General features: G+C 41.7%; 1 protein-coding gene across 1 annotated transcript in view; it reads left to right on the top strand.

The window, feature by feature from the left end:
• Positions 1-24,098, top strand: part of ZSWIM6 (zinc finger SWIM-type containing 6) — a 112,752-nt gene that overhangs the window by 26,148 nt on the left and 62,506 nt on the right. The window contains exon 2 of the mRNA XM_073680260.1: positions 13,546-13,902. Coding sequence (XP_073536361.1) covers positions 13,546-13,902 — 357 coding nt within the window. The remainder of the gene's footprint in view (positions 1-13,545; positions 13,903-24,098) is intronic.

Genomic DNA, 24,098 nt, shown 5'->3' with positions numbered 1-24,098 from the left:
ATAAATGTTCCAAATTTCAGTGGGATCCATTTTAAAGCAATTCCAGACAAGAGTACATTACAGCTGAGCAAACAAGCAAAGCGCAGCACATCATTTTGCCCATTATGCAGTGACATTAAATATACATATCGGGAAGGTAGCAGATGCTTTTGTTCAGGAATTGACATGTAAAGAAGCGGCTCTCTCAGCAGGGCCGTGCTCAATCTGCTGCTCCTTCACATGTAATGAATAGCTAATTTCAGCAGAATGGTCCATAAGAGACCAAGAGGGAGGTTGCGGGAGTACAGACCGGGAGCATTGCAGCAAGTAAAAACAGCGGGACGTAGAGCGATGCGCTTCTTAATGGGGAAGCGTTTCCACACTCGCAGGGGGTGGAAGTCATAAAGCTCTTGCTCATCTGTTAGTTCATATTCAGATGAGAGGTTTACACAAACAAGCAGGTGTTTAAATTGGTGAGTGGCTCCAAATCTGCCAGGCGGGCATAGACGGGTGAGATGGACGTAGTGGCAAGCAATGTCTCCTCGTAGAAGCTTGGGCCAAGATCACATCTGCCTTCTGGGATTTCTCATTGTATTATAAGAGACGAAAAATTATTGAATCCATTTCCAGTGAGGGGTTATATGGGGCATTTTATTAGGGAAAGGGCTGTTTTGTTTTTTCACATTAACATGAAAATGTTTTGAAGCCGTAAACTTCCCTTTTGAAAATTGAGGAGCTGCGCAGCATTTTGTGGCAGAGCAGCGTCTGTCTGAGGCCTCTTCTGTTGCACCCTGGAAATCTCAGGGTGGCTTCTCCCATTTACAGGTCCTAAGCTGAACTTGTAGCTCATTTACAAACTAATGAAGGCAACAAAGCCATTTAGTTTAAGGCTGCTCAGTTTAATTAGGAAGCCGGCAGACTATTACAGCATCGCTGAGCCTAATCCCTTTGTCCATAGTTTATAATAATATAATAATAATAGTTTATTTTTATAGCGCCAACATATTCCGCAGCACTTTACAAATTTTAGGGGGGACTTATACAGACAATACAGAATAAGCATATCTCATATCGAACGGAGTGAGGGCCCTGCTCGCGAGCTTACAGTCTATGAGGAAGTGGGGGAGACACAAAAGGTAAAAAGTACATATATTGTATAATGCAGCCTTGATATACTGAATAGGATAAATAATAATACATGGACTGGTCGCCAGCCAGTATGTGTGCAGTCCTGACAGAGGCTTTTATGTGCATGGTTGGATTGAACCCTAAGTTGAAGAAGATTTTAATATGGGGGAAAGCTGGGATGGACAGAGTGTGTTTAGGCGATACGCCAGTCTAAAGAAATGTGTTTTTAGGGTTCGCTTGAAACTGTGGGTATTGGGAATTAATCGAACTGTCCTGGGTAGTGCATTCCAGAGAATTGGCGCAGCACGCGAGAAATCTTGGAGACGGGAGTGGGAAGTTCGGATTATGGAGGATTTTAGTTTCAAGTCATTTGCAGAACGGAGGGCACGTGTAGGGTGGTAGACTGAGACAAGGGAGGAGATGTAGGGGGGTACTGAAGCATGGAGCGCTTTGTGGGTAAGCGTGATAAGTTTAAAACGAACTCTATATTGGATGGGCAACCAATGCAATGACTGGCACAGGGGAGAGGCATCTGAGTAGCGGTTGGCGAGGAATATGATCCTGGCTGCTGCGTTCAGGACGGATTGGAGAGGGGAGAGTTTAGTAAGAGGGAGACCGATTAGTAGAGCGTTGCAATAGTCAAGACGAGAATGAATAAGAGCGACAGTAAGAGTTTTTGCCGAGTCCAAGGTGAGAAAAGTCCTGATTCTTGAGATGTTTTTGAGGTGTAGATGACATGAACGAGTGATTTGATGTGAGGAGTGAAAGAAAGATCTGAATCAAAAATGACCCCAAGACAGCGGGCTTGTAGCTGGGGAGTAATGGTTGAGCCACAAACGGAGATGGCAATATCGGGCACAGGTAGATTAATGGAGGGAGGAAAGACGAGTAGTTCAGTTTTTGACAGATTCAGTTTTAGGTAGAGGGAGGACATAATGTTAGACACAGCAGAAAGACAATCACTGGTCTTTTGTAGTAATGCAGGGGTGATGTCCGGAGCAGAGGTGTATAATTGGGTGTCATCAGCATAGAGATGGTATTGAAAACCGAATCTACTGATTGTTTGTCCAATAGGAGCGGTGTATAAGGAGAAAAGAAGGGGGCCTAGGACTGATCCTTGAGGAACCCTGACAGTAAGAGGAAGTAGGGAGGAGGAGGAGCCGGCAAAAGACACAGAGAAGGAGCGGTCAGAGAGATAAGAGGAGAACCAGGAGAGAACCATGTCCTTGAGGCCAATAGTGCGGAGCATAGTGAGGAGGAGCTGGTGATCCACAGTGTCAAATGCTGCAGAGAGATCCAGGAGAATCAGCAGGGAGTAGTGACCATTAGATTTAGCTGTTAGTAGATCATTAGAGACTTTAGTGAGGGCAGTTTCAGTAGAATGTAAAGAGCGGAAACCAGATTGTAAAGGGTCAAGAAGAGAGTTGTCTGAGAGATAGCGGATTAGACGGGAGTGGACCAGGCGTTCCAGGAGTTTAGAGATAAAGGGAAGATTGGAAACAGGTCTGTAGTTGGCCGTGCAGTTCTGGTCGAGGGATGGTTTTTTAAGTAATGGTTGTATGCTGGCGTGTTTAAAAGAAGAGGGAAAGATACCAGATGAGAGGGAAAGGTTGAAAATTTTAGTTAGGTGAGAGGTGACAGCTGGAGCAAGGGACTGGAGGAGATGTGAGGGAATAGGGTCGCTGGTGCAGGTGGTAGGGCGAGAAGATGCAAGGAGCCTGATCACTTCATCTTCCGTGACTGGTTCGAAGTCAGAAAATGAGCAAGATACAATGTGGCGGGGGGGAGCATGCATAACATTTGGGGTTTGGGAGAAAATTTCCTGTCGGATATGGTCAATTTTTTCTTTGAAATAGTTAGCCAGATCGTCAGCGCTGAGGTCGGTGGTCGGGGCCTGTGCTGTTTGATTGAGGAGAGAATGAAACGTGTCAAAGAGTCGTTTAGGATTATTGGAAAGTGAGATGATGAGGTTGTTAAAGTAGGTTTGTTTGGAGAGGTGAAGGGCAGAGTTATATGTTTTCAGTCCATACACTTTGTAGGAAGGGACTGCAGTAATGACAGCGTAGAAAGGCTTTATTGGCGTGACTGAGTGCAGTGATGCCACTACCTGTCCTTGGGTTGGGGATCATCCAGGCCCAATATACAGCGATGCAGGTTCCCCATTACCCAAATTGTTCTCTGGTCAATATTTGGTAGAATGGGGCTTCTCACGGAGTTATGGCTGAAGTGAACTCATCACATCTGAACAATGTCCTATCTGTGTTGACCTAGAGATAGAGGATTCCTCTTAAATTCTTTGCTTTCCTACAGACATGTGTTCAATCCAACTGTTGGATTCTTGCTGATTTTGACAGCAGATGTGGACCATGATCACAAGAATACCGGGCCTGACAATGACTTCTGCCTCATGTCAGGAGATCCACCTCAGGACCAGGTATTTGAAGTCCTAGTATGGGCCATGAAACGGAAGTATATTGCCACAGATCAGTAATCTGACTTGCATTTCCGCCAAGTCTGAGGCCGGACCTTAGGGTTTCTGCTGTGGATCTGCAGGTACATGAAGATTGGCTTGCTTCAGTGGCTCTACCGATCATGGTTTAGCAACTCTTAGTAGGTCACGATCAGACATCCATATAATACCGATGACTATTGCATCACAATGCTTAGACTGGCCGGTGGCTCTCCTGACCTGTGACAGATTGATAAAAATGCATGCTGTCAGGAGAGCAGTCAGCCAGTCCTCGCATTGCGATGCGATCATCCTCCATGTTATACTGCCATCTGACTGCACCCTAAAGTTCTTGTGGAGACCACGTTATAAGAAGTTGGTGGGAGCGGGCGTGCTCTAATTCTGTAATTTTGTCTGAGAAGGCCTGTTACCCCTCTTAATTCTGTACCCCTAGAAAGTGCTGTGAGATCTTTCTTTCTTTAATGTGTCATGTATTTTCCCTCATATGTGCTCTGGCCATTTTACTCTCCTAGTTTTGTATGCAGATGAGTAAAATGGGATTTGGCCTCCATTCCACAAGCCGAATCTGCATTTCAAAGAGCAAGCCCTGATATTGTAATCTCATTGAGCTGGGTTCCCCCGAGAGGTCTCTGGCCCCCTGTATGGAATAAATTAGGGAAATGCTTCAGCATCACAGGCCTCATCTATTTTCATGGCGGTGTGTTTTCTTGATTTTAGTAGGTTTTTATGCTGCTTTGTAGATTATTACTAGGGACATTTGTGCATATTCTTTTACTGTATTCTATATAGAAGAGCCAGTTTTAGACCCTTTTTAGGAGTAACTGATACGTGTACCCCAGTATGTGATACGTCTTGATATCTGACCCACCCTGCAGTCCTAAATTACAGACTAATCTGATTCTACAAGTCAAAAATAAGGTTAACGTCTCAGCAGCAGCAGCAAAAATAGATCACGTTTCAAGAGGGCTGAAGGCGTGTAATCCCGATTTTATGCGAGAGTTGTGGGATGAAACCTTAGCCTGATAGCTGAGACCCTTTGAGGGGGAAACTCTGGAGATCTTTGGCTTTGCCAGTAATCTCGAATGTCCTTTCCGATCCCTCGCTGCCTCCATCTGGGTATTCCTACCACGTGTCGTCCCTAAAGGAGTAACTAGAAGCTTCCCCTCTTTAATGCCACTGTCCTTGGAGGAAAGTTTGCTTTCTTGTGAGATGTTATGCCGGAAATGGGGGGTGCTTTGTGCACGTCTTTAGTGCCGTATGTAGTATTCTGGATAGAATTTCTTGCTGTTTGGTTTTTCCTCTTCTTCCTCTATACTTCTTGGACTGCTTAGTTGATAAGTTGTGGTGTTCCTCATGTACGTATCACTCGCGTGTCTGGAGATTAAGGCTGATGTCATTGAGGGTGAAAAACAATGCATTTATGAATTCAGCTCTGACGGTAATGTATAACATATGCGCTGTAATCCCATCAGTGCCAATTATTGCCTTCTATAGGGGCTGTATAGTCTACCACTTGCATGCTTTTCCCTCAGAGGCTTGTTTTGAGGAACACAATGGTGTTTGAATTTCTATTGTGTTTTGGGGGGTTATTTTTCAGTAGTATTACTGTGTATTTGCCACTTCAGCCCTGATTCATCATTCTTTGCACTTTTTTTTTCTTTGGCACGAAATTCATTATGGTACTTTATGAAGGATTTTTCATTCCTTTGCATTTTGCTTAACAAATGTGTACTTGGTTTTCATTATCCAGATGTTTTTGACAAATCTTAATTTGCAAATTTTTTTAAATGTCCCCAACTTTGTGTAGAGAATTTTTTTTTTTTTTTTTTTTTTCTTTAGTGTAACGGTCATTTCTGAACTTTCTGTAGAATATCTGCACTTGTATTCAGTCAATACTTTGTAGGACCACCTTTCGCTACAATTACTGCTGCAAAACTTTTGGGGTCTCTACCAGCTTTGCACATCTAAGGGCTCGCTCACACTGACTTAGAACACTGCTGAGTACCTCTGATATTTGGATCATGTGCACCCATACAAGTCTATGGGTGCATTCGAAATATCAGACTGCACTCTGTCATCCAAGTGCAGTCTAATTACTGCTGACAAACCATGGAGAAGATGGAGAAATTAAGTTCAGTCTTCTCTGTACCTGTGCTGCCATCCTGTCATACGAGAGAATGGGATCACTCAGATGAAACTCGGCTCAAACTCTCACAAAGTATGTGCCGAGTGTCATTAACCTAATTTGCCTAATTCTCACGTGAGAGCATATATGCTGGTGTGAGTGAACACTTAAGGTTGAAAATTTTTGTCCGTTCTATTTTGCAAACCATCTCTAGTGAAGTGAGATTAGATGGAGGCATCTGTGAACAGCGTTTTTCAAGTCTTGCCACAGATTTTCAATGGGATTTAGGTGTTTTATGGTCCTTGTCCTCCTGGAATGTGAACCTACACCCCAGTCTCAAGTCTTTTGTAACCTCTAACAGGTTTCCCTCCAGGATTTCCCCGTCACTGCTAAAGAAAAGCATACCCACAGCGTGATGCTGCCACCAGTGTTTGACTGTGGGGTTGTTCTTTTCATGGCGATGTGCAGGATGAGTCTTCTGCCACACGTAGCGTTTTTTCATTTAGCTCAAAAACTTCTACTTTGGTCTCATCTGACCAAAGCACCTTCTTCCACATGCTAGCTGAGTCCCCTACATGGCTTTTTATAGACTACACACAGGACTTCTTATGGCTTGCTTTCTTGCCACTCTTTCATAAAGGCCAGATTTGTTGAGTATACATAGTTATCTTGTGTACAGATTCTCCCACCTGAACTGTGGGTCTCTCCATAGTGACCATAGGTATCTTGGCTGCTTCTAATTAGTGCTTTCCTTGCTTGGTATATCAGTTGAGGTATACGGCCATGTCTTGGTAGGATTAAGTTGTGCCTTACACTTTTTTTTTTTTTTTTTTTTTGAATGATTGAATACTGCTCTGTGAGATGTTCAGAGCTTTGGCTATTTTTTTATTCCCTAATCCTGCTTTACTCATCCTCCACAAGTTTACCCATGATCTGTCTTGTGTGCTCCTTGGTTTTAATGTTTGATCCCTAATGTTCTCAAACAAACCTCCGAGGCCTTCACAGGACAGCTATAGTTCATCATTCTAAGAGTAGAAAGAAGCTGATTTCTGAAATAAGATTTATTGTAAAGTTTCTTACTTTTATGTGTTATTGATTTTATGGAATAATTTAAAACAATGCTTTTTATTTACATTTTTTTTTTTTAAAGAGTAACCAATTGTTGAATCAGGGAATTTGTGTCCACCACTTTTTGATTTTTGGTTTCTTTGCTGATGGGAGTGTCAGGAACTCCTTGCTTTATACACTATCCTGGCTCTAACCAGGGGAGGAGTCCTGATGAGAGAATTTGCATATTCCCACTGCATTTTGGGATAAGTGAATAGTCTCCGCAAGCTCAAAGAACACTGGATTTTGGCCGTTGGAGCTGAAAGGAGGACATCGGTAAACTGTGCACATACCGGCGTGCGAATTTTGGAGCGTTTTTCACTGTTTTTATAACACATTAACAATAAGAACATGGAAGAGTCCAGGAGCCATTTGGTGAGCTACATATCCTGCTACATGTTCAGACTTGCCAGTGGAAAAGCCAAACTTCACATGCCAGAAATGCAAGCTTGTGTCCCTGTTGGAGGAAAAGTTGTGAAATCTAGAAGAGAGGTTAACTACCTTGAAAATCATTAAGGAAGGTGAAGAGTTCTTAGAGCAGAATTATCTCTTCATGATACAGAAAGAGAAGAAATTCGAACTGCACCTGAGGAAACCGAGGAATGGAAGCATGTGACCCACAGAAGCAGGAGGATCGAGAGGCAGTCAGCACCCATACTGCTCAGGAACCAGTACCAGGCTCACGCAGGAGAACCATGAAGAAATACAGCAAAATAAGACTCTGCCCACAATGAAGAACCTTGTAAGCCCTCAGAATCCTCCTGGATGGAGAAAGAGAAAAATGTTGTGAAGATTCATGGGGTATTCCCTGTTGAAAGGAACAGAGGCTGCTATCTGCAGACCAGACATAACCTCAAGAGAGATGTGCTGTCTTCCAGGAGCAAAAATTAAAGATGTCTGACAGGATATCAAGACTCTTCAGACCTACAGATCACCACTACCCATTCCTGCTAATACATGTGGGGACAAATAACACCGCAAGAAAGGACCTGGAAACCATCTGCAGTGACTTTGAAAACTTGGGCAAGAAAGTGAAAGAATTGGGAGTGCAGGTGGTCTTCTCATCCATCCTCCCAGTGGATGGCCATGGAACAATGAGGTGGAATAAGATTCTACAGGTGAACAACTGGCTACGTCGATGGTGCCGTCAACAAGGATTTGGATTTCTGGATCACGGAATGAATTACCTATACGATGGACTACTTGCTAGAGATGGGGTGCACCTTACGAAGACTGGAAAACATGTATTTGGAAGTCGCCTTGCTACACTCATCAGGAGAGCTTTAAACTAGAACAATGTGGGAAGGGAAGCAAAAGGCCAGAAAAAGCCATACAGCTGACAAATACTATTGAGATGTCAGCTATTGGAAGTAGAAAGAACAAAGCCAAAACAAACTAAAATGGTTTTTATACAAATGCACAAAGCATGGGCTACAAACAAGGAGAATTGGAACTACTAACGCAGGAAAAGAAATATGATGTCATTGGAATCACTGAAACTTGGGACGATGCACATGATTGGAATACAAGGCTAAAAGGATACAACTTATTTGCAAGAAACAGACTTGATAAACAAGGAGGAGGTGTCGCATTGTATGTTAGAAAAGCATATATCTGCACAGAGATATGTTAGAAAAGCATATATCTGCACAGAGATTGAAGCTTCAGAGACTGGGAGTTCTGTGGAAACTGGGTAAGAATACAAGGAGAGAACAACGGAAAGGACACCATTGTAGGCATTTACTACAGGGCACCTGGGCAAGCTGAAGATATGGATGAACTCTTTATGTATCAAATGACCAAGTTCTCCAAAAAATGACCCAGTGGTCATGGGAGATTTCAACTATCCAGACATTTGTTGGGAATCTCTCTTGTAAAACTAACATGTCAAGCAAATTCTTATCCTCTCTTGCTGACAACTTTATCTTCCAAAATATAGGGGAGAAAACAAGGGGATCTGCTACTTTGGATCTAATCCTTATAAACAGGGAGTAAATGGTTGAGGTAAGTGGCTGGGACCCTAGGAGGCAGCGATCATGCTATTATAGAATTTTGGATAACTAGAGGAGGAAGACGTGAAGACTCAAACTTCAAGGTCAGATTTCAGAAAGGCAGATTTTAAGCAACTCAAAGAATAGGAGGGATCCAATGGCTGGATGTCCTTAAGGACAAAAATGTCCAGGAAGGATGGGACATTTTTTAAAGATTCTCAAAGCACAATCATTAACAATCCCGAAAAGTAGGAAGAATGGGAAGCATTTAAGGAAACCAGGATGGATGAACACAGAACTTAAACACATGCTAAAAAAGAGACAAATGTTTATCAAATGGAAAGAGGGAGGCATATCTAAAGAAGATTCTAATGCAGTCTGCAGATCCTGCAGGGCACGTATCAGGTTAGCTAAAGCTGACAATGAATTAAAGATTGCAAGAGATGTCAAAAGCAATAAAAAAGGATTTTGGGGGTATGTCAAAAGTAAAACAAAAGTCAGATGCTATAGGATTTTTACAGGATGAAAATGGTGAAATGGTAAGAGGTTGAGAAGGCTGAACTTTTTAATTCCTATTTTGCATCAGTTTTCTCTCAGAAAGAAAATGTAACATCAACTGATCTTCACTGTCATAGAAAAATCCAGTTTATTCCTTTTAATATCTGTAAACAGACTGTGAGGGGTAATATTTAGCAAACATAAATGAGTTCAAGTCTCCAGGTCCAGATGAATTACACCCCAGAGTACTGAAGGAGATCGTAGAAGAAATTTTAGAACCACTCTCCATAATCTTTGAAAATTCTTGGAGAACAGGAGAAGTCCCAGAAGACTGGAGAAGAGCAAATGTTGTTCCTATCTTCAAAAAGGGGAAGAAGGTGGACCCAGGGAACTATAGGCCGGTGAGTCTGACTTCTATACCAGGAAAGATCTTTGAACAAATTATTAAACAACATGTATGTAAGTACCTGGATAAGAATGAAGTGATTAACCAGAGTCAGCATGGGTTTGTAACTAACAAGTCATGTCAGACTAACTTAATTTCCTTCTATGACAGAATCACTGACTGGGTGGATCAGGGAAATGCTGTAGATATAGTATATCTTGACTTTGGCAAAGCATTTGCCAAAGTATCTCACACCATCCATATTAAAAAAAAAAAAAAAAAAATGACCAAGTATGGATAGGACAAGGCAACTGTTAGGTGGATTCATAACTGGCTTAGTGATCAGACTCAGAGTGGTCATAAATGGCTTCACATCCAGTTGGATGAAAGTCTCAAGTGGGGTACCACAGGGCTCTGTCCTGGGACCTGTATTGTTCCCTGTATTGTTCAACATCTTTATCAATGACTTAGATGAAGGAATTGAGGGTAAACTGATTAAATTTGCTGATCACACAAAGCTAGGAGGGATAGCTAATGCTAGAGAAAAGAGAGAGAGAGCGAGGATTCAAAAAGACCTAAATAAACTGGAGCAGTGGGCAGCAACTAACAGAATGGTTTTCAACAGGGAAAATGCAAAATACTACATCTGGGCAATAAAAAATGAAAAAAGCATATACAAAATGGGTGGAATAGAGCTAAGCAACAGTACATGTGAAAGACTTGGGTATACTAATAGATCATAGACTGAACATGAGTCAACAGGGTGATGCAGCAGCAAAAAAAGGCAAATAACAGAAGCATACAGTCTAGATCACGTGAAGTCATTATCTCACTTTACTCCTCTTTGGTCAGACCTCATCTGGAATACGGTGTCCAGTTTTGGGCACCACATTTTAAAAAGGACATTGACAAACTGGAGCAAGTTCACAGAAGAGCGACCAGAATGGTGACCGGTCTGCAAACCATGTCCTATGAGGAACGGTTGCAGGATTTGGGAATGTTTAGCTTTCAAAAAAGAAGACTGAGAGGAGACTTAATAGCTGTCTACAAATCTCAAGGGCTGTCACACTGTAGAAGGATCATCTTTATTCTCATTTGCACAAGGAAAGACTAGAAGCAATGGGATGAAACTGAATGGGAGGAGACACAGATTAGATATTAAAAAACTTTGACAGTTAGGGTGATCAATGAGTGGAACAGGCGGCCACAAGAGGTGGCGAGTTCCCCTTCAATGAACGTCTTCAAACAGAGGCTGGACAGATACCTGTCTGAGATGATTTGGTGAATCCTGCTTTGAGCAGGGGGTTGGACCACATGACCCAGGAGGTCCCCTCCAACTCTACCATTCTATGATTCTATACACTATCCTGGCTCATATGATCTGTGTGGGCAGCAGCAGGTGGTGCATTAAGACCTATGATATGAATGTAGGCCAAACCTACAGATTTCAGCAGGACTGGTTCAAGCAGTTTTGCTGGGACTCATCTCCTTGTTGAAAACACAAGCCGAGCTGAACGGTCATGTGTATGGGGGGGAGAAATGGCTCTGACACTGGTGTGTATGGGCTAGCTTTAGGCTTTTGAAGGGTTGTCATTGCTCGAAGTCAGGATATTTGGGAAATATTGGAAGGGTTTAGGGTTTTAGATCGTCCATCCCCTTAATTTGACCCTCTTGGTGCTGCTGGATATGATAATCAGAAGGGAAAGTGTCAAACACTGAACTAATATGTTGGGCTGCATTATAGAAGTGACCTTCATATTGAGGATCTTACCATTTGTGTGATATTCCATCCTTGTTTGTATGTGGATTTTGCATAAAGGGTCACGATGCTTGCACTGAAAGACCATCTGTTATTTTCTCTTGTTAAAGGGGTTTTCCCATGAACAAAAGTTCATTTCAATCAATATATCTTGGAATAATAACTTCCACAATTGGCTGTTTTTTAAATAAAATGTTCCTGTGCTGAGATAATCTTATAAATGTGCCCCTGCTGTATACTGTGTAATGGCTGTGTCTGACTGTTCAGGAGCATGGTCTGATCATACCACATCTCCTGGACAGGGGAGGAAGCAAAAGAGTATACAGACAGGACTGCATGTGGTCGCAAATGATTCTTTCATTGAAGTATAACCTTGTTTAAAAACAGGCAGGAAATGTTTTTTACCTCACAAAGAATCAGCTGTGATCCTCTGCTGTCCGGTCTGTATACTCTTTTGCTTCCTCCCCTACCCAGGAGCTGTGATATGATCAGACCATGTACCTGCACGGTCAGACACAGCCATTACACAGTACACAGCAGGGGCACATTTATAAGATTATCTCAGCACAGGAACATTTTATTTTAACACATCCAATTGTGGAAATTATCATTCTAAGATCTATTGATTAAATAACCTTTGTTCATGGGAAAACACCTTTAAGTGCTTGTAACTCACAAGGACATTTTGGACTTTGATTGTTGGAGCTGGAACATAAAATGCATCTGAAGTCCATTTTGGCTAGTTTAAGTTTGGCTCAGCCTAACCTGGAGTGATTAGTACTGGCCACACTTCATGTCCTGCGCTGATGAGAACTAATAAGGTTTTTACGACACTGTGGTGGTTATTTGGCTGTAGTTCTTGGCTTTTTTTTTCCTCTTTTTTTTAGGACCGCATTTAGTGCCTTTACATCTAATGGACTTGCACACTGTATTGATGTACCTTGCTGATAATGGATTTTTAAATGTCTTGTCACTATGGTGCACGTCTGTGCGGTTCCCCCCCCCCCCCCCCCCGTGGTGCATGTATACACTATTTTTAAATTCATCACTTTATAAGTAAAGGGAATCTGTCACCACCAGGCTTTTGCTGCCCCATATGAGAGCAGCATGATGTAGAGGCAGAGACCTGGATTCCAGCAATGTTTTCCTGGGTGGTGGCTTCAGGTTTGATTTAAAATCACAATCTACTAAGAATCAACCAGTGGTGTATAACTGGCAGCTTTCAAGCTCAGTGGTGTCTGCAATCAGTGGAGGGGGCAGGGTTATACATAGCTCATGAATATGGAGGACTATAGGGCAGCAGGTTTACTAGTCCTCTAGTGGTGGTCTCCTGCTGATTTTAAAACTATGATTTTATCAAAACTATAGCAAGCAGCCCAGTAAGTGATAGCGTTGGAATCGGGGTCTCTGCCCCTAAATTTTGCTGCTCTCAGATTAGGTCACAAAAACCTGGTGACAGATTCCCTTTTAAGTGGAAAATAATATAAAGTTCTGCTGGCTTCTCTGCAGAGTACAGTTGCTGGTACACAAGTGGTCATAGTTTGAGACTTGTTGACGCCTTGTTTTTGAAAGCGCTAAACAAGAACCTCAAATCGCTGGTTAGTGTTTATACACTTGTCTGTAGGGGGCACCCTCGCCTCATGCTGGACTTAATAATCATGCCCCGAGCAGATCAGAGGAGTGTGCCGCTGGGAGGCAGAGGGACACTGTACTCCTGTAAATAAGATGTATGACCCCTTTAACAAATGTAGGCTGAGAGTATTGGGCTTTGGCTACAATGAATTTGGTCACGGACAAAGTTGACTAGTGTTGCCGCTACTGCACAGTACAAGTGAATGGGGTCGCTTTGTGACCCCTGAGAGCTGCAACAAGCAAGTTGCCAAATAACCACTGCAGTTGGACTTGCTTGTTTCGATACCCCATTCACTTGGATTGTGCTGTGATACCTGGCGATCTTTGGTTGCACGACAGGTGTCACGGCCAAAGTCACTGTGTAACCCCAGCCGAAGTCATTGTTGATCCTCTGCTGCATTTACTCCTAATTATTGTTAGTGTCTGGTTATGGCATCTATTTTATAATTTTATTTTGTTCTTCTTTTTAAGGTTTCCATTTAAGCGGCACAGTGACTGAGCCAGCGATGCAGTCTGAACCCGAATCCGTTTGCAATGTAGCCATCAGCTTCGACCGTTGCAAGATTACCTCAGTGACCTGCAGCTGTGGGAACAAGGACATCTTCTACTGCGCACACGTGGTGGCGCTGTCTTTATATCGCATCCGCAAGCCCGATCAGGTCAAGCTTCACCTTCCTATTTCAGAGACTCTCTTTCAAATGAACAGAGACCAGCTGCAGAAATTTGTACAGTATTTGATTACAGTCCACCACACAGAGGTCTTACCGACCGCTCAGAAACTAGCAGACGAAATTCTGTCACAGAACTCTGAAATCAATCAAGTACATGGTGAGTGGTCCTTCATTTGATAAGATCATCCCTGGTTTGTTTTCAGGATCCTGGCTCTCCGGATTATTGCCGTGGGCACTTTGTCGCTCTTCACATCTCTATTGCATGGTTATTTTATGCCTGGATTTTCTGGATTAAGAAATTTTGACATCAAGGGAAAGTACGTGTTTCTCTACTGCATACTAGTTTGGCCTCTTGTTAGTTTGTTGTATAAAAAAAAAAAAAAAAAAAAAAAAAATCTGTGGAAGTTGTCAAGTTTGGAAGTTTGTCGCTGAGATGTGCAAATATTTCATTGCTGTGGGTCAAAGTACCTCCCAGTATTTCACTTCCAGTTGACCCTGCCCAATATTCCTGATGACATCAATCAGAAGATTGTGACCCCCCCCCCCCCCCCCCCAATTATAACAAGATTTCGGGAATTCCTGGCTCTCTGGTCCTTGTGGACCTCCATGAATGGTATCTTCTGATCTAGTATACATTTTGGATATTTACTACCATCCAGGTTATTACAGCCCCATCTAGGAATAGGATAAACTAGGTACAGAGACCCTGATCTCAGCAATGCATCACTTACTGGGTTTCTTGTTTTAGTTTTCGTAAAACAAGCCATCTGCTCCAGCTATGGTGGTCCTCTCGCTGAGATCTTGATAGTTGAGCTCTGGCTGTCCTTGCCCACCACTGACAGTCTTCTGCCTATGCACAGTGTAGACTGAAAGCTTATAATTCAATGGTGTGTGGGCGGAATTATACAAAGGTCATGATTTGAGGACTAGCTGAGCTGCAGCATGGCATCAGTTGCAAGCCTCCATTTAAATGCAAACTTTGAGAGATTTCTGGCATATACGTTAAATGGAGGACAATAATGCAATATGAACAAGGTCTTAAAGGGGGTATCTCACATAGTAGCTGTGGGAGATCACATCTCAAATGATATATTAGTAACTTGCTCTCAATAGGCCACAACTGATTGGTTTTCCTACCACTTGGCAGGTAAAATTGTAGTTTTTAGTGGTTTCTTCTCTTCTTTAGTTGTGTGATACAGGGTATGGGGAGAATATACCCCTATAACAGGTTCAGAAATGGAGGCTGCGTCAGTAGTGTCGCTGACATTAAGCCTTCACATGGTGGACTTGGCTCCATTTTTCCACTTTTTCCACCAGCAGTCTCGGATTGTGACAGCTCCAACGTCATTGGGAGCTCAGAGCTGAGGAATAGGCCAATGTTGCTCTGAGTAATACAGATGGTTTGGAACTTCTATAGCTCCGCACATTATTTCACAACCAAGGGGAAGAATCACTCCGACAGGAGCCAAGGCACATGTGCTCCGAGAAGAGGCCTATTCTTACTCCAGCCTGCAGAAGTGTAGCTACTCGGTCCCTTACTCGCGTGTCGCCCTGCGCCGCACCCTGTACCTCATCCTAATATCCCCATTATTTTTATTTTTTTTATTTGGTCACCTTTTTCACCATGGAGATTTCTTCTCCATTCATTATATATTTATGGATAAAGTGCACTTAAGATGGATCAATCGAAAACTATGCTTTGTTTTACTCTTGGCAACTGAGTGTTTCCCTCTGATCTTGCCTTTGTTGGCCAGGCAGCTGGATACTAAAATAAAGACCCAACAGAGGGGCTCAGATGCCAAACTAGTAAAGTGAATTATTCGAGACTGTGTCACCACAGGGACAGAGACTCTGCTTTTTAAGAGTTGGTACAGTGTGGGTGTTTGGTAAGATGACTTGAAATGTGACTTGCTCCTCCATGAATTGCTTCTGTAGAGCCGGCCAAACATGGTGCCCAGACAGTGTACTCGATACAGTCCGGTCTTTACTTTTAGCTTGTGTTTTGGGGTTCAAATTTATACCACAATTGATGCTTTATAAACCTTCTCTGCTCATGAAAGTTCAAGAAATTCTGCCTGAATTGTTGGTACATTACCTGCAACGATTTTTTTTTTCCCAGCCTAATGGACACTAATTTTATGAAATGCTGCCTTTTTGGTTTGATTTAAAGGACTTTCCATAGAATGACTTGTGCATATTTGGACTTTGTGCCCATTTCTTATTTTAAAAAAAAGTGCAATTTAAAAAAACAAACAAAATTTCCATGCCTGTTTAATAAAGCCATGATTATCATAATTTTAATTAAAAAAAAAAAAAAAAAAATCAAACCAAAAAAACCTATGAAAACGGTAGTAATCCTAGCACTTTTCAAGTCTTGCAGTATAATACCTTCATAATTTACTAGTTTCCTTTTAAATAATAAAGCTCATGATCACCTCGGTTCCTTTTTTTTTTTTTTTTTTTTTTTTTATTTTTGTATTCAGTCGTTTAAATTGTTAGTATACAATGTGGTTTTCAGGCAGAAACTGCCTAAAAATATTTTTTTTTTCCCCCCTACTTAAAAGCTACTTGCTCTTCACATGTTCAGGCTTTTGAGTATCTTTCAACCACTTCGGGTTTCTAAAAACAATGAACAATTAAAAGAAGTTACATGTCCATTCTTGTGTTTTTTTTTTAAATATTTATTTATTTTTTATTTTGCTCAGAAGTGACAGTGACAAAAAACGGTAATGGATGACACTATCCTCAACCCCCTCTACCCCTCCCCAAATTGAGGAAAAAATAGCTGCCAAAACGGTCTGAAACTGCTCAAGAAACGGCCGTCACACAAATTTTTTTTTACCAGATTCTTGAAGCATCTTCCTCAATGGGTTTGTCTTGTTTAAATGGCCATATAGGCCGTAGAGAAGCCGACGGGAAAGCCAACCCTAGACCCGGGTTCCAGTGATGTCACGGTCTTGGCTTCTTACTGCAGTTTTGATAAATCACTGTTTTCTGTGCTGCAGATCTCACTGAGCTCTGTATAACCCACCCACACCACTGATTAGCAGCTTTCTGCCTATGCACAGTTAAGCTGGAGATATACAGAGCTCATAAACATGGAGGACAACTGGTACAGACAGTAGGGGCTCCTGTGCAAGAACAATATATGGGCTACTTGCAGTTTAAAAGCTCATCATAATGCACAATCCCACCTGCTTTGGTAGCAGTGGCTGTACAGATTGCACGAGTAATATGTTCACCCCCTGCAGCAGACTTAATGGTCCTCTAGTGATGATTTAAGTGTTTCTAATCTACAGCAAGCAGCCTAATATGTGACACTGCTGGAATCAGGGCATCAGTTCCTATATTTTGCTGCAGTTTTTGATTTTAAATGACAAAAACCTGGTTACAGATTCTCTTAAGGAACGGACCAACACTTGAGGAAACTTGCCATTGTTACAGCAATATGTTAGTGGATTTTGCCTCACACTCCTGAAAATCGAGCATGTCCAATAATGCTAGGTATAAAACCATGCACTGGATTTTGCTTCCTTATTGAAAGTTGTAAGCCGGAATGGATCCAAAACAAAGTTATTTTTTTTATTTTTAAAGTTGCACCTTCTAGCATTTATAGGCCAGCACACAGACCTAGTACATCCTATTCTGTTCCTTAATGTCTGATCAGGATAGGACCTGCTGAGTATCACCGATCTCATTGTCTGATCTGTTATGTTCACCAGTGTGTGAACGGATCTGTGGGTCTGAGTGCTGTCCGGACTCGTAGTCAGGTAGTATTCAGACACTTTGTACTGCTGTGTGAATAAACCCCTCCTATGCTGACTCTTCCGCCGGTCACCACTGTAGATGCTGGAGCTAAAAAAAGCAACTTGCTTGACTTTACTGTATGGACCGCTATAGGATTGTTCCACTCAAGGTTTTTTAAACTGATTTTATTGAAGATTATACAACAATTCAAGGTTACATCATACAACTCCTGGCAAAAATTATGGAATCACCGGGCTCTGAGGATGTTCATTCAGTTGTTTAATGTTGAAAAAAAGCAGATCAGACATGGCACAAAACTAAAGTCATTTCAAATGGCAACTTTAGGGCTTTAAGAAACACTAAAAATGAAATAAAGATTAAAAATGTGGTACTCCGTAAGGGTCATTTTTCTTCAGACCAAGCAGAGGGAAAAAATTATGGAATCGCTCAATTCTGAGGAAAAAAATTATGGAATCACCCTGTAACTTTTCATTTCCAATACGAACACCTGCATCAAATTTAGATCTGCTCGTTAGTCTGCATCTAAAAAGGAGTGATCACACCTTGGAGAGCTGTTGCACCAAGTGGACTGACATGAATCATCAATCACTAGAGATGGCAATTGAAACAAAGGAGAGGATTATCAGACTCTTAAAAGAAGGTAAATCCTCACGCAATGTTGCAAAAGATGTTGGTTGTTCAGTCAGCTGTGTCTAAAATCTGGACCAAATACAACATGGGATGGTTATTAAAGGCAAACATACTGGTAGACCAAGGAAGACATCAAAACGTCAAGACCGGAAACTTAAAGCAATATGTCTCCAAAACAGGAAATGCACAACAAAACAAATGAGTAACGAATGGGAGGAAACTGGAGTCAATGTCTGTGACCGAACTGTAAGAAACCGCCTAAAGGAAATGGGATTTACATACAGAAAAGCTAAACATTATTAACACCTAAACAGAAAAAAACAAGGTTACAATGGGCCAAGGAAAAGCAATCGTGGACTGTGGATGACTGGATCAAAGTCATATTCAGTGATGAATCGCAAATGTGCATTGGGCAAGGTGATGATGCTAGAACTTTTGGTGCCGTTCCAATGAGATTTATAAAGATGACTTCATGAAAAGAACATGCAAATTTCCACAGTCATGGATGATATGGGGCTGCATGTCAGGTAAAGGCACTGGGGAGATGGCTGTCATTACATCTTCAACAAATGCCCAAGTTTACATTGATATTTTGAACAGTTTTCTTATCCCATCAATTGAAAGGATGTTTGGGGATGATGACATCATTTTTCAAGATGATAATGCATCCTGCCATAGAGCAAAAACTGTGAAAACATTCCTTGAAAGAAGACACATAAGGTCAATGTCATACCCTGCAAATAGTCCTGATCTCAATCCAATTGAAAATCTTTGGACGTTGAAGAAAATGGTCCATGACAAGGCTCCAACCTGCAAAGCTGATCTGGCAACAGCAATCAGAGAATGTTGGAGCCAGATTGATAATGAGTGACAAACAGTACTCTTCATCAAAGTCCATGCCTCAGAGACTGCAAGCTGTTATTACCACCAGAGGTGGTGCAACAAAATACTAGTGATGTATTGGAGTGTTCTTTTGTGTTTTTGTTTTTCATGATTCCATAATTTTTTCCTCAGAATTGAGTGATTCCATAATTTTTTTTTTCCCTCTGCTTGGTCTGAAACAAATTACCCTTGCTGAGTACCACATTTTTAACTGCTTCGCGACGGCCCACTGTAGATAAACGTCGGCGCTTGCTGGGCTCTGTGCAGCGCCGACGTTTAAAAACGGTGGGTGGTCTCGCAGTGCTCGGGACCCGCAGGGTCCTGCAAGCACTGCGATTCCGGTGCAGAGCGTTGGCTCTGACAGGGGACATCATCGGGACCTGATTGGATCAGGTCTCAATGATGTTAACCCTTTGCTATGTTCTATATGCCGCGATCTATAGTGATGGCGGCATATAGAAGATGCAGAGGAGAGGGAGTCGTCTTACTTACCTCGCTGACGACCCCTGATACCTTCCAGGACCTGGCGTTGCTATGGCAGCTGAAGGTCACATGACCGCCTCCAGATCTGCCATTTATGGTGTCCTGCCTGGCTCAGCCTGCAGCTGAAGCCTGGCAGGACACACTGACTGTGAAACAGTCAGCAAAGATCTCATGTAATGTAATACATGTCTATTACATTACATGAGATCAGTGATCAGAAAAATAAAAATTAATGTCCCATACAGGGACTAAGTAAAAAAAAAAAAAAAAAAGTTTTTAAACTGTTAAAAAAAAATCACAAAATAACTAAAAATAAATAAAATATTAAACCAATAAATCCGTATGTTTATGCAAAACCAAAAAAAGTACACATTTGGTATCGCCGCGTCCGAAACAACCTGATCTATAAAACTGTCACACTAACTCCTTCTGTGCACACTGTAATAAAAATAAATAAAAAACGGAGCAAAAAACCACACGCTTTTTCATCAGATCGCCAAACAAAAAGTGGAAAAAAATGCGATCAAAAAGCAAAATGGAAATAAAAATGGTACTGCTGAAAACGTCATCTTGTTCCGCAAAAAAAGCCGCCATACGGCTCCATCAGCCAAAAAATAAAGTTATAGCGCTCAGAATAAAGCAATGCAAAAAAAATATTTTTTCTATAAAATAGTTTTATTGTGTAAAAGCGCCAAAACATACTGTATATTTTTTTTTTTAAGTGTAGTATCGCTGTAAACGTACTGACCCGAAGAATAACGCTGCCTGATCACTTTTACCACACGTAGAACGGCATAAAAAAAACCCTCAAAAAACAATTCCTGAATTGTTGGTTTTTGTTAAAAAAGCGAAAGAGAAAGCGATCAAAAAATGTCACATACCAATAAAAATGTCAACTCGTTCCGCAAAAAACAAGCCGTCACATGACTGTCGGCCGAAATATGGAAAAATTATAGCTCTCAAAATATGGTGATGCAAAAAAAAAAAGCGTCTTTTAGTGTGTGACAGCTGTCAGTCATAAAAACCCGATATAAATCTGGTACCTCTGTAATCGCACCGACCCGAAGAATAAAGTAATCTCATCACTTATACTGCATGAGGAACGGCGTAAAAAATAAAACTAATTCTTCACCTGCTACTGATTTGTTTATTATGTCTCCGAAAGATCGCAGTAAGGCTCTGCCCACATTTATCCTGCGCTCTGCGCTGAGCACTTACGCCAGAGTTTCCGTGTAAATCTCTGAAATACGTGATTCAGCCGTAACCCGTGACTGAAGATTCCCTGTAATGAGGCAGATATAGGCCACTGTGGATGCCGTCTGGCCTGTGATCCCACGGTGTCATTTGTTTTAGGCGTGCATAAAAGTGCGGTTGGCCAGTTTTGTGCACTTCTGAAAAAAAGGACACCGCTAAACAGAGGCCAGACGGAGTCCAGAGTAACTCTGCTGCCTCATTACAGTGAATGGATCCCGCAGGGGTTTCATCTGAATTACATCACTTGGAAATTTAGATGGAAACCCCGATGTAAGTGCTCAGCCTAGAGCGCCGGATAAATGGTACGTAAAATGTTCCCAATAAAAGCTTCAACTCAGTCCTCAAAAAAAGCCAGTCCCCACTCAGGTCCGTCATCTGTTAAAAATATAAGGGACTTCCAAGTTACTGGTAGCAGAAAGGCTCTGGAAAAGCGAAATGGCCCTTGCCCCCCAAAAGAAATTCAGAAAATTTTGTGCTCCCAAATCCAAATGCCTATTCTACAATAATTTGTTCTCCAATTGTCAAATAGCGCTCCGTCCCCCCCAGATCTCGCCGTATGGCTGAGCGGTACGATACAGCCACATATGGGGTATTGCCACTTTTAGAAGAAATTGTGTGACACATTTCGGCACCATTTTTACCCATTGCCCTGTGTGAAAATGTAAAATCTGAGGGTAAAACATTTTTTGTGGTAAAAATATAATTATGCTTTTTTCACTGCCCAATGGTATAAATGTAAAAATTAAAAAATACTCACTACTTCCCTAGATGAATTCCTTGAGAGGTGTAGTTTACAAAATGGGGTCACTTGTGGGGGTTTCTGCTGTTTCGGCATGTCAGCGACTCTTCAAATGTGACATGGTGTCTGCCACCTATCCCAGCCAACATAGCACTCCTTTCTCTTCCGAACCCTGCCGTACACCAAAGCAGTGGTTTTCCCCCACATATGGGGTATCAGCATACTCAGGAGAAATTGCACAACAAATTTCATGGTGCAATTTCTCCTATTACCCTTATGATAATGCAAAATTAAGGGATGGAAAAAAACGTTTTTGTGGGAAAAATGTGAATTTTATTTTTACGCTCATTATTATAAACTTCTGTGAAGCACCTTGGGGTTCAAGGTGCTCACCACACATCTAGATAAGTTCCCTAAGGGGTCTAGTTTCCAAAATGGTGTCACTTGTGGGGGGTTTCCACTGTTTAGGAACATCAGGGGCTCTCCAAACGCAACATGGTGTCCGCTAATTATTCAGACAAATTTTACATTCAAAAAGTCGAATGCTGCTCCTTCCCTTCCGAACCCTGCAGTGCGCCCAAACAGTGGTTTTCCCCCACATATGGGGTATCGGCGCGCTCAAGAGAAATTTCACAAAAAATTTTGGGGTCCATTTTTTTCCTGTTGCCCTTGTGAAAATAAAAAAAATTGGGTCTAAAGTAACATTTTTGTGAAAAAAGTTAAATGTTAATTGTTTTCTCCCACATTCCAAAAATTCCTGTGAAGCACCTGAAGGGTTAATAAAGTTCTTGAATGTGGTTTTGAGCACCTTGAGGGGTACCGTTTTTAGAATGGTGTCACTTTTGGGTATTTTCTGTCATAAAGGACCCTCAAAGTCACTTCAAATAAGATGTGGTCCCTAAAAAAAAAAAAAAAAAAAAATGGTTTTGTAAATTTTGTTGGAAAAATGAGAAATCGCTGGTCAACTTTTAACCCTTATAGCTTCCTAACAAAAAAAAATTTTGGTTCCAAAATTGTGCTGATGTAAAGTAGACATGTGGGAAATGTTATTTATTAGCTATTTTGTGTGACATCTCTCTCTGATTTAAGGGCATGAAAATTCAGAGTTTGAAAATTGCAACATTTTCAAAATTTTTGCCAAATTTCCTATTTTTTCACAAATAAACGCAAGTGATATCGAAGAAATTTTACCACAATCATGAAGTACAATATGTCATGAAAAAACATTCTCAGAATCAGGGGGATCCGTTGAAGCGTTCCAGAGTAATTACCTCATAAAGTGACAGTGGTCAGAATTGTAAAAATTGGCCCGGTCACAAAGGCAAAAACAGGCTCTGGTGCGAAGTGGTTAATCTTGATTTCTTTTAGTGTTTCTTAAAGCCCTAAAGTTGCCATTTGAAATGACTTTAATGTTGTTAAAAAAAGGAGATCACAGACATGGCACAAAACTAAACAACTGAATGAACATCCTCCGAGCCCGGTGATTCCATAATTTTTGCCAGGGGTTGTAGAACAAACAGTAGTTCTCATTGCTTATTAAAGGGGATATTTGGGACTTTGAAAAAAAACTGCCTAAGCATTAACACAAGTAGTTGCTGCCTGCCTCTTGTTCTCGGCACCGTTCTCTGCCGCCACAGAGCGGTCACAGACTTCTGCTGACATCACGTCAAGAAGGCAGCAGTTCCTGGTGACAGGGTGGGACTACTGATGTCATGCTGATTGACAGCCGGATTCCTGCTTCCTAATTGGGGAAAGCTGGCTGTCAATCAGATATAACGTAGTTCTTCTTATAAATCACATTGCTCTTGTACCGCTACAGCTCTCTACACACACAAATACATGAAATAAAATGCTCTTGCTCCTGTTCCCCGTCAGCCGGGAGCAGATGAATCTTTGGCTGGAGCAGTCAATGACCAGAGCCGGGTACAGTAGGCTGCTGCCACTATTAGCACCTACACGCCTGTTTTTTTTTTAAGGTCCTGGATATCCCCTTTAATACTGCCTGGTAAGGTTAACCTTGCCTTTTAGCATACCATGGGTCTAATATCGTAACTAAGGTCATAAGACTCCCATGTCAGGCACCAAATATCACATACTTTAGTCCCTTGGCGATAAGTCATCTCTCTAATGATTAATATTAAGTCAAAGGCTTCCATACCATATTGACCCAGTGTGAAAGTTGTGGGGGTTTTCTGTCCATCAATCTCATGGCTTGCCAGCCAAGAACAATGTTTCCATGGCAAGAGTACCCTAAGGTGCATTGTACTAGGAATCCCTGCTGAGGAGACCTGGCCTCTCTACTCCCACCCCAGAGAGGTACAGGGGCTTGTATGATCTGGATGAGGAGAGCTAAGCTATCACCTCTTTACAAAAGTCTGCAATAAGGCAATAGCACATCGGGTGTATAAAATCTGCCCCATACTTATGGCAATCTGCAGAGGAGGATCTATCTAGGTTATATAACCTACTAGGTGTCAGGTAGCATTGATGGACTGTATACATTTGGGCTAGCTTGTTAATTGCAACAATGGTTAAACATATTGTGGGACGGTCAAGGCCTTGCTCCAATTACAGTTAGAGATTTGTAATAGACAGTA

Source organism: Phyllobates terribilis, unplaced genomic scaffold (assembly GCF_046119375.1).
Source record: "Phyllobates terribilis strain yellow unplaced genomic scaffold, ASM4611937v1 Scaffold_1__5_contigs__length_1240528914, whole genome shotgun sequence".
Taxonomy (NCBI): domain Eukaryota; kingdom Metazoa; phylum Chordata; class Amphibia; order Anura; family Dendrobatidae; genus Phyllobates; species Phyllobates terribilis.
Note: the sequence above shows the minus strand (reverse complement) of the source record. Positions and strands in the feature narration are given on the sequence as shown.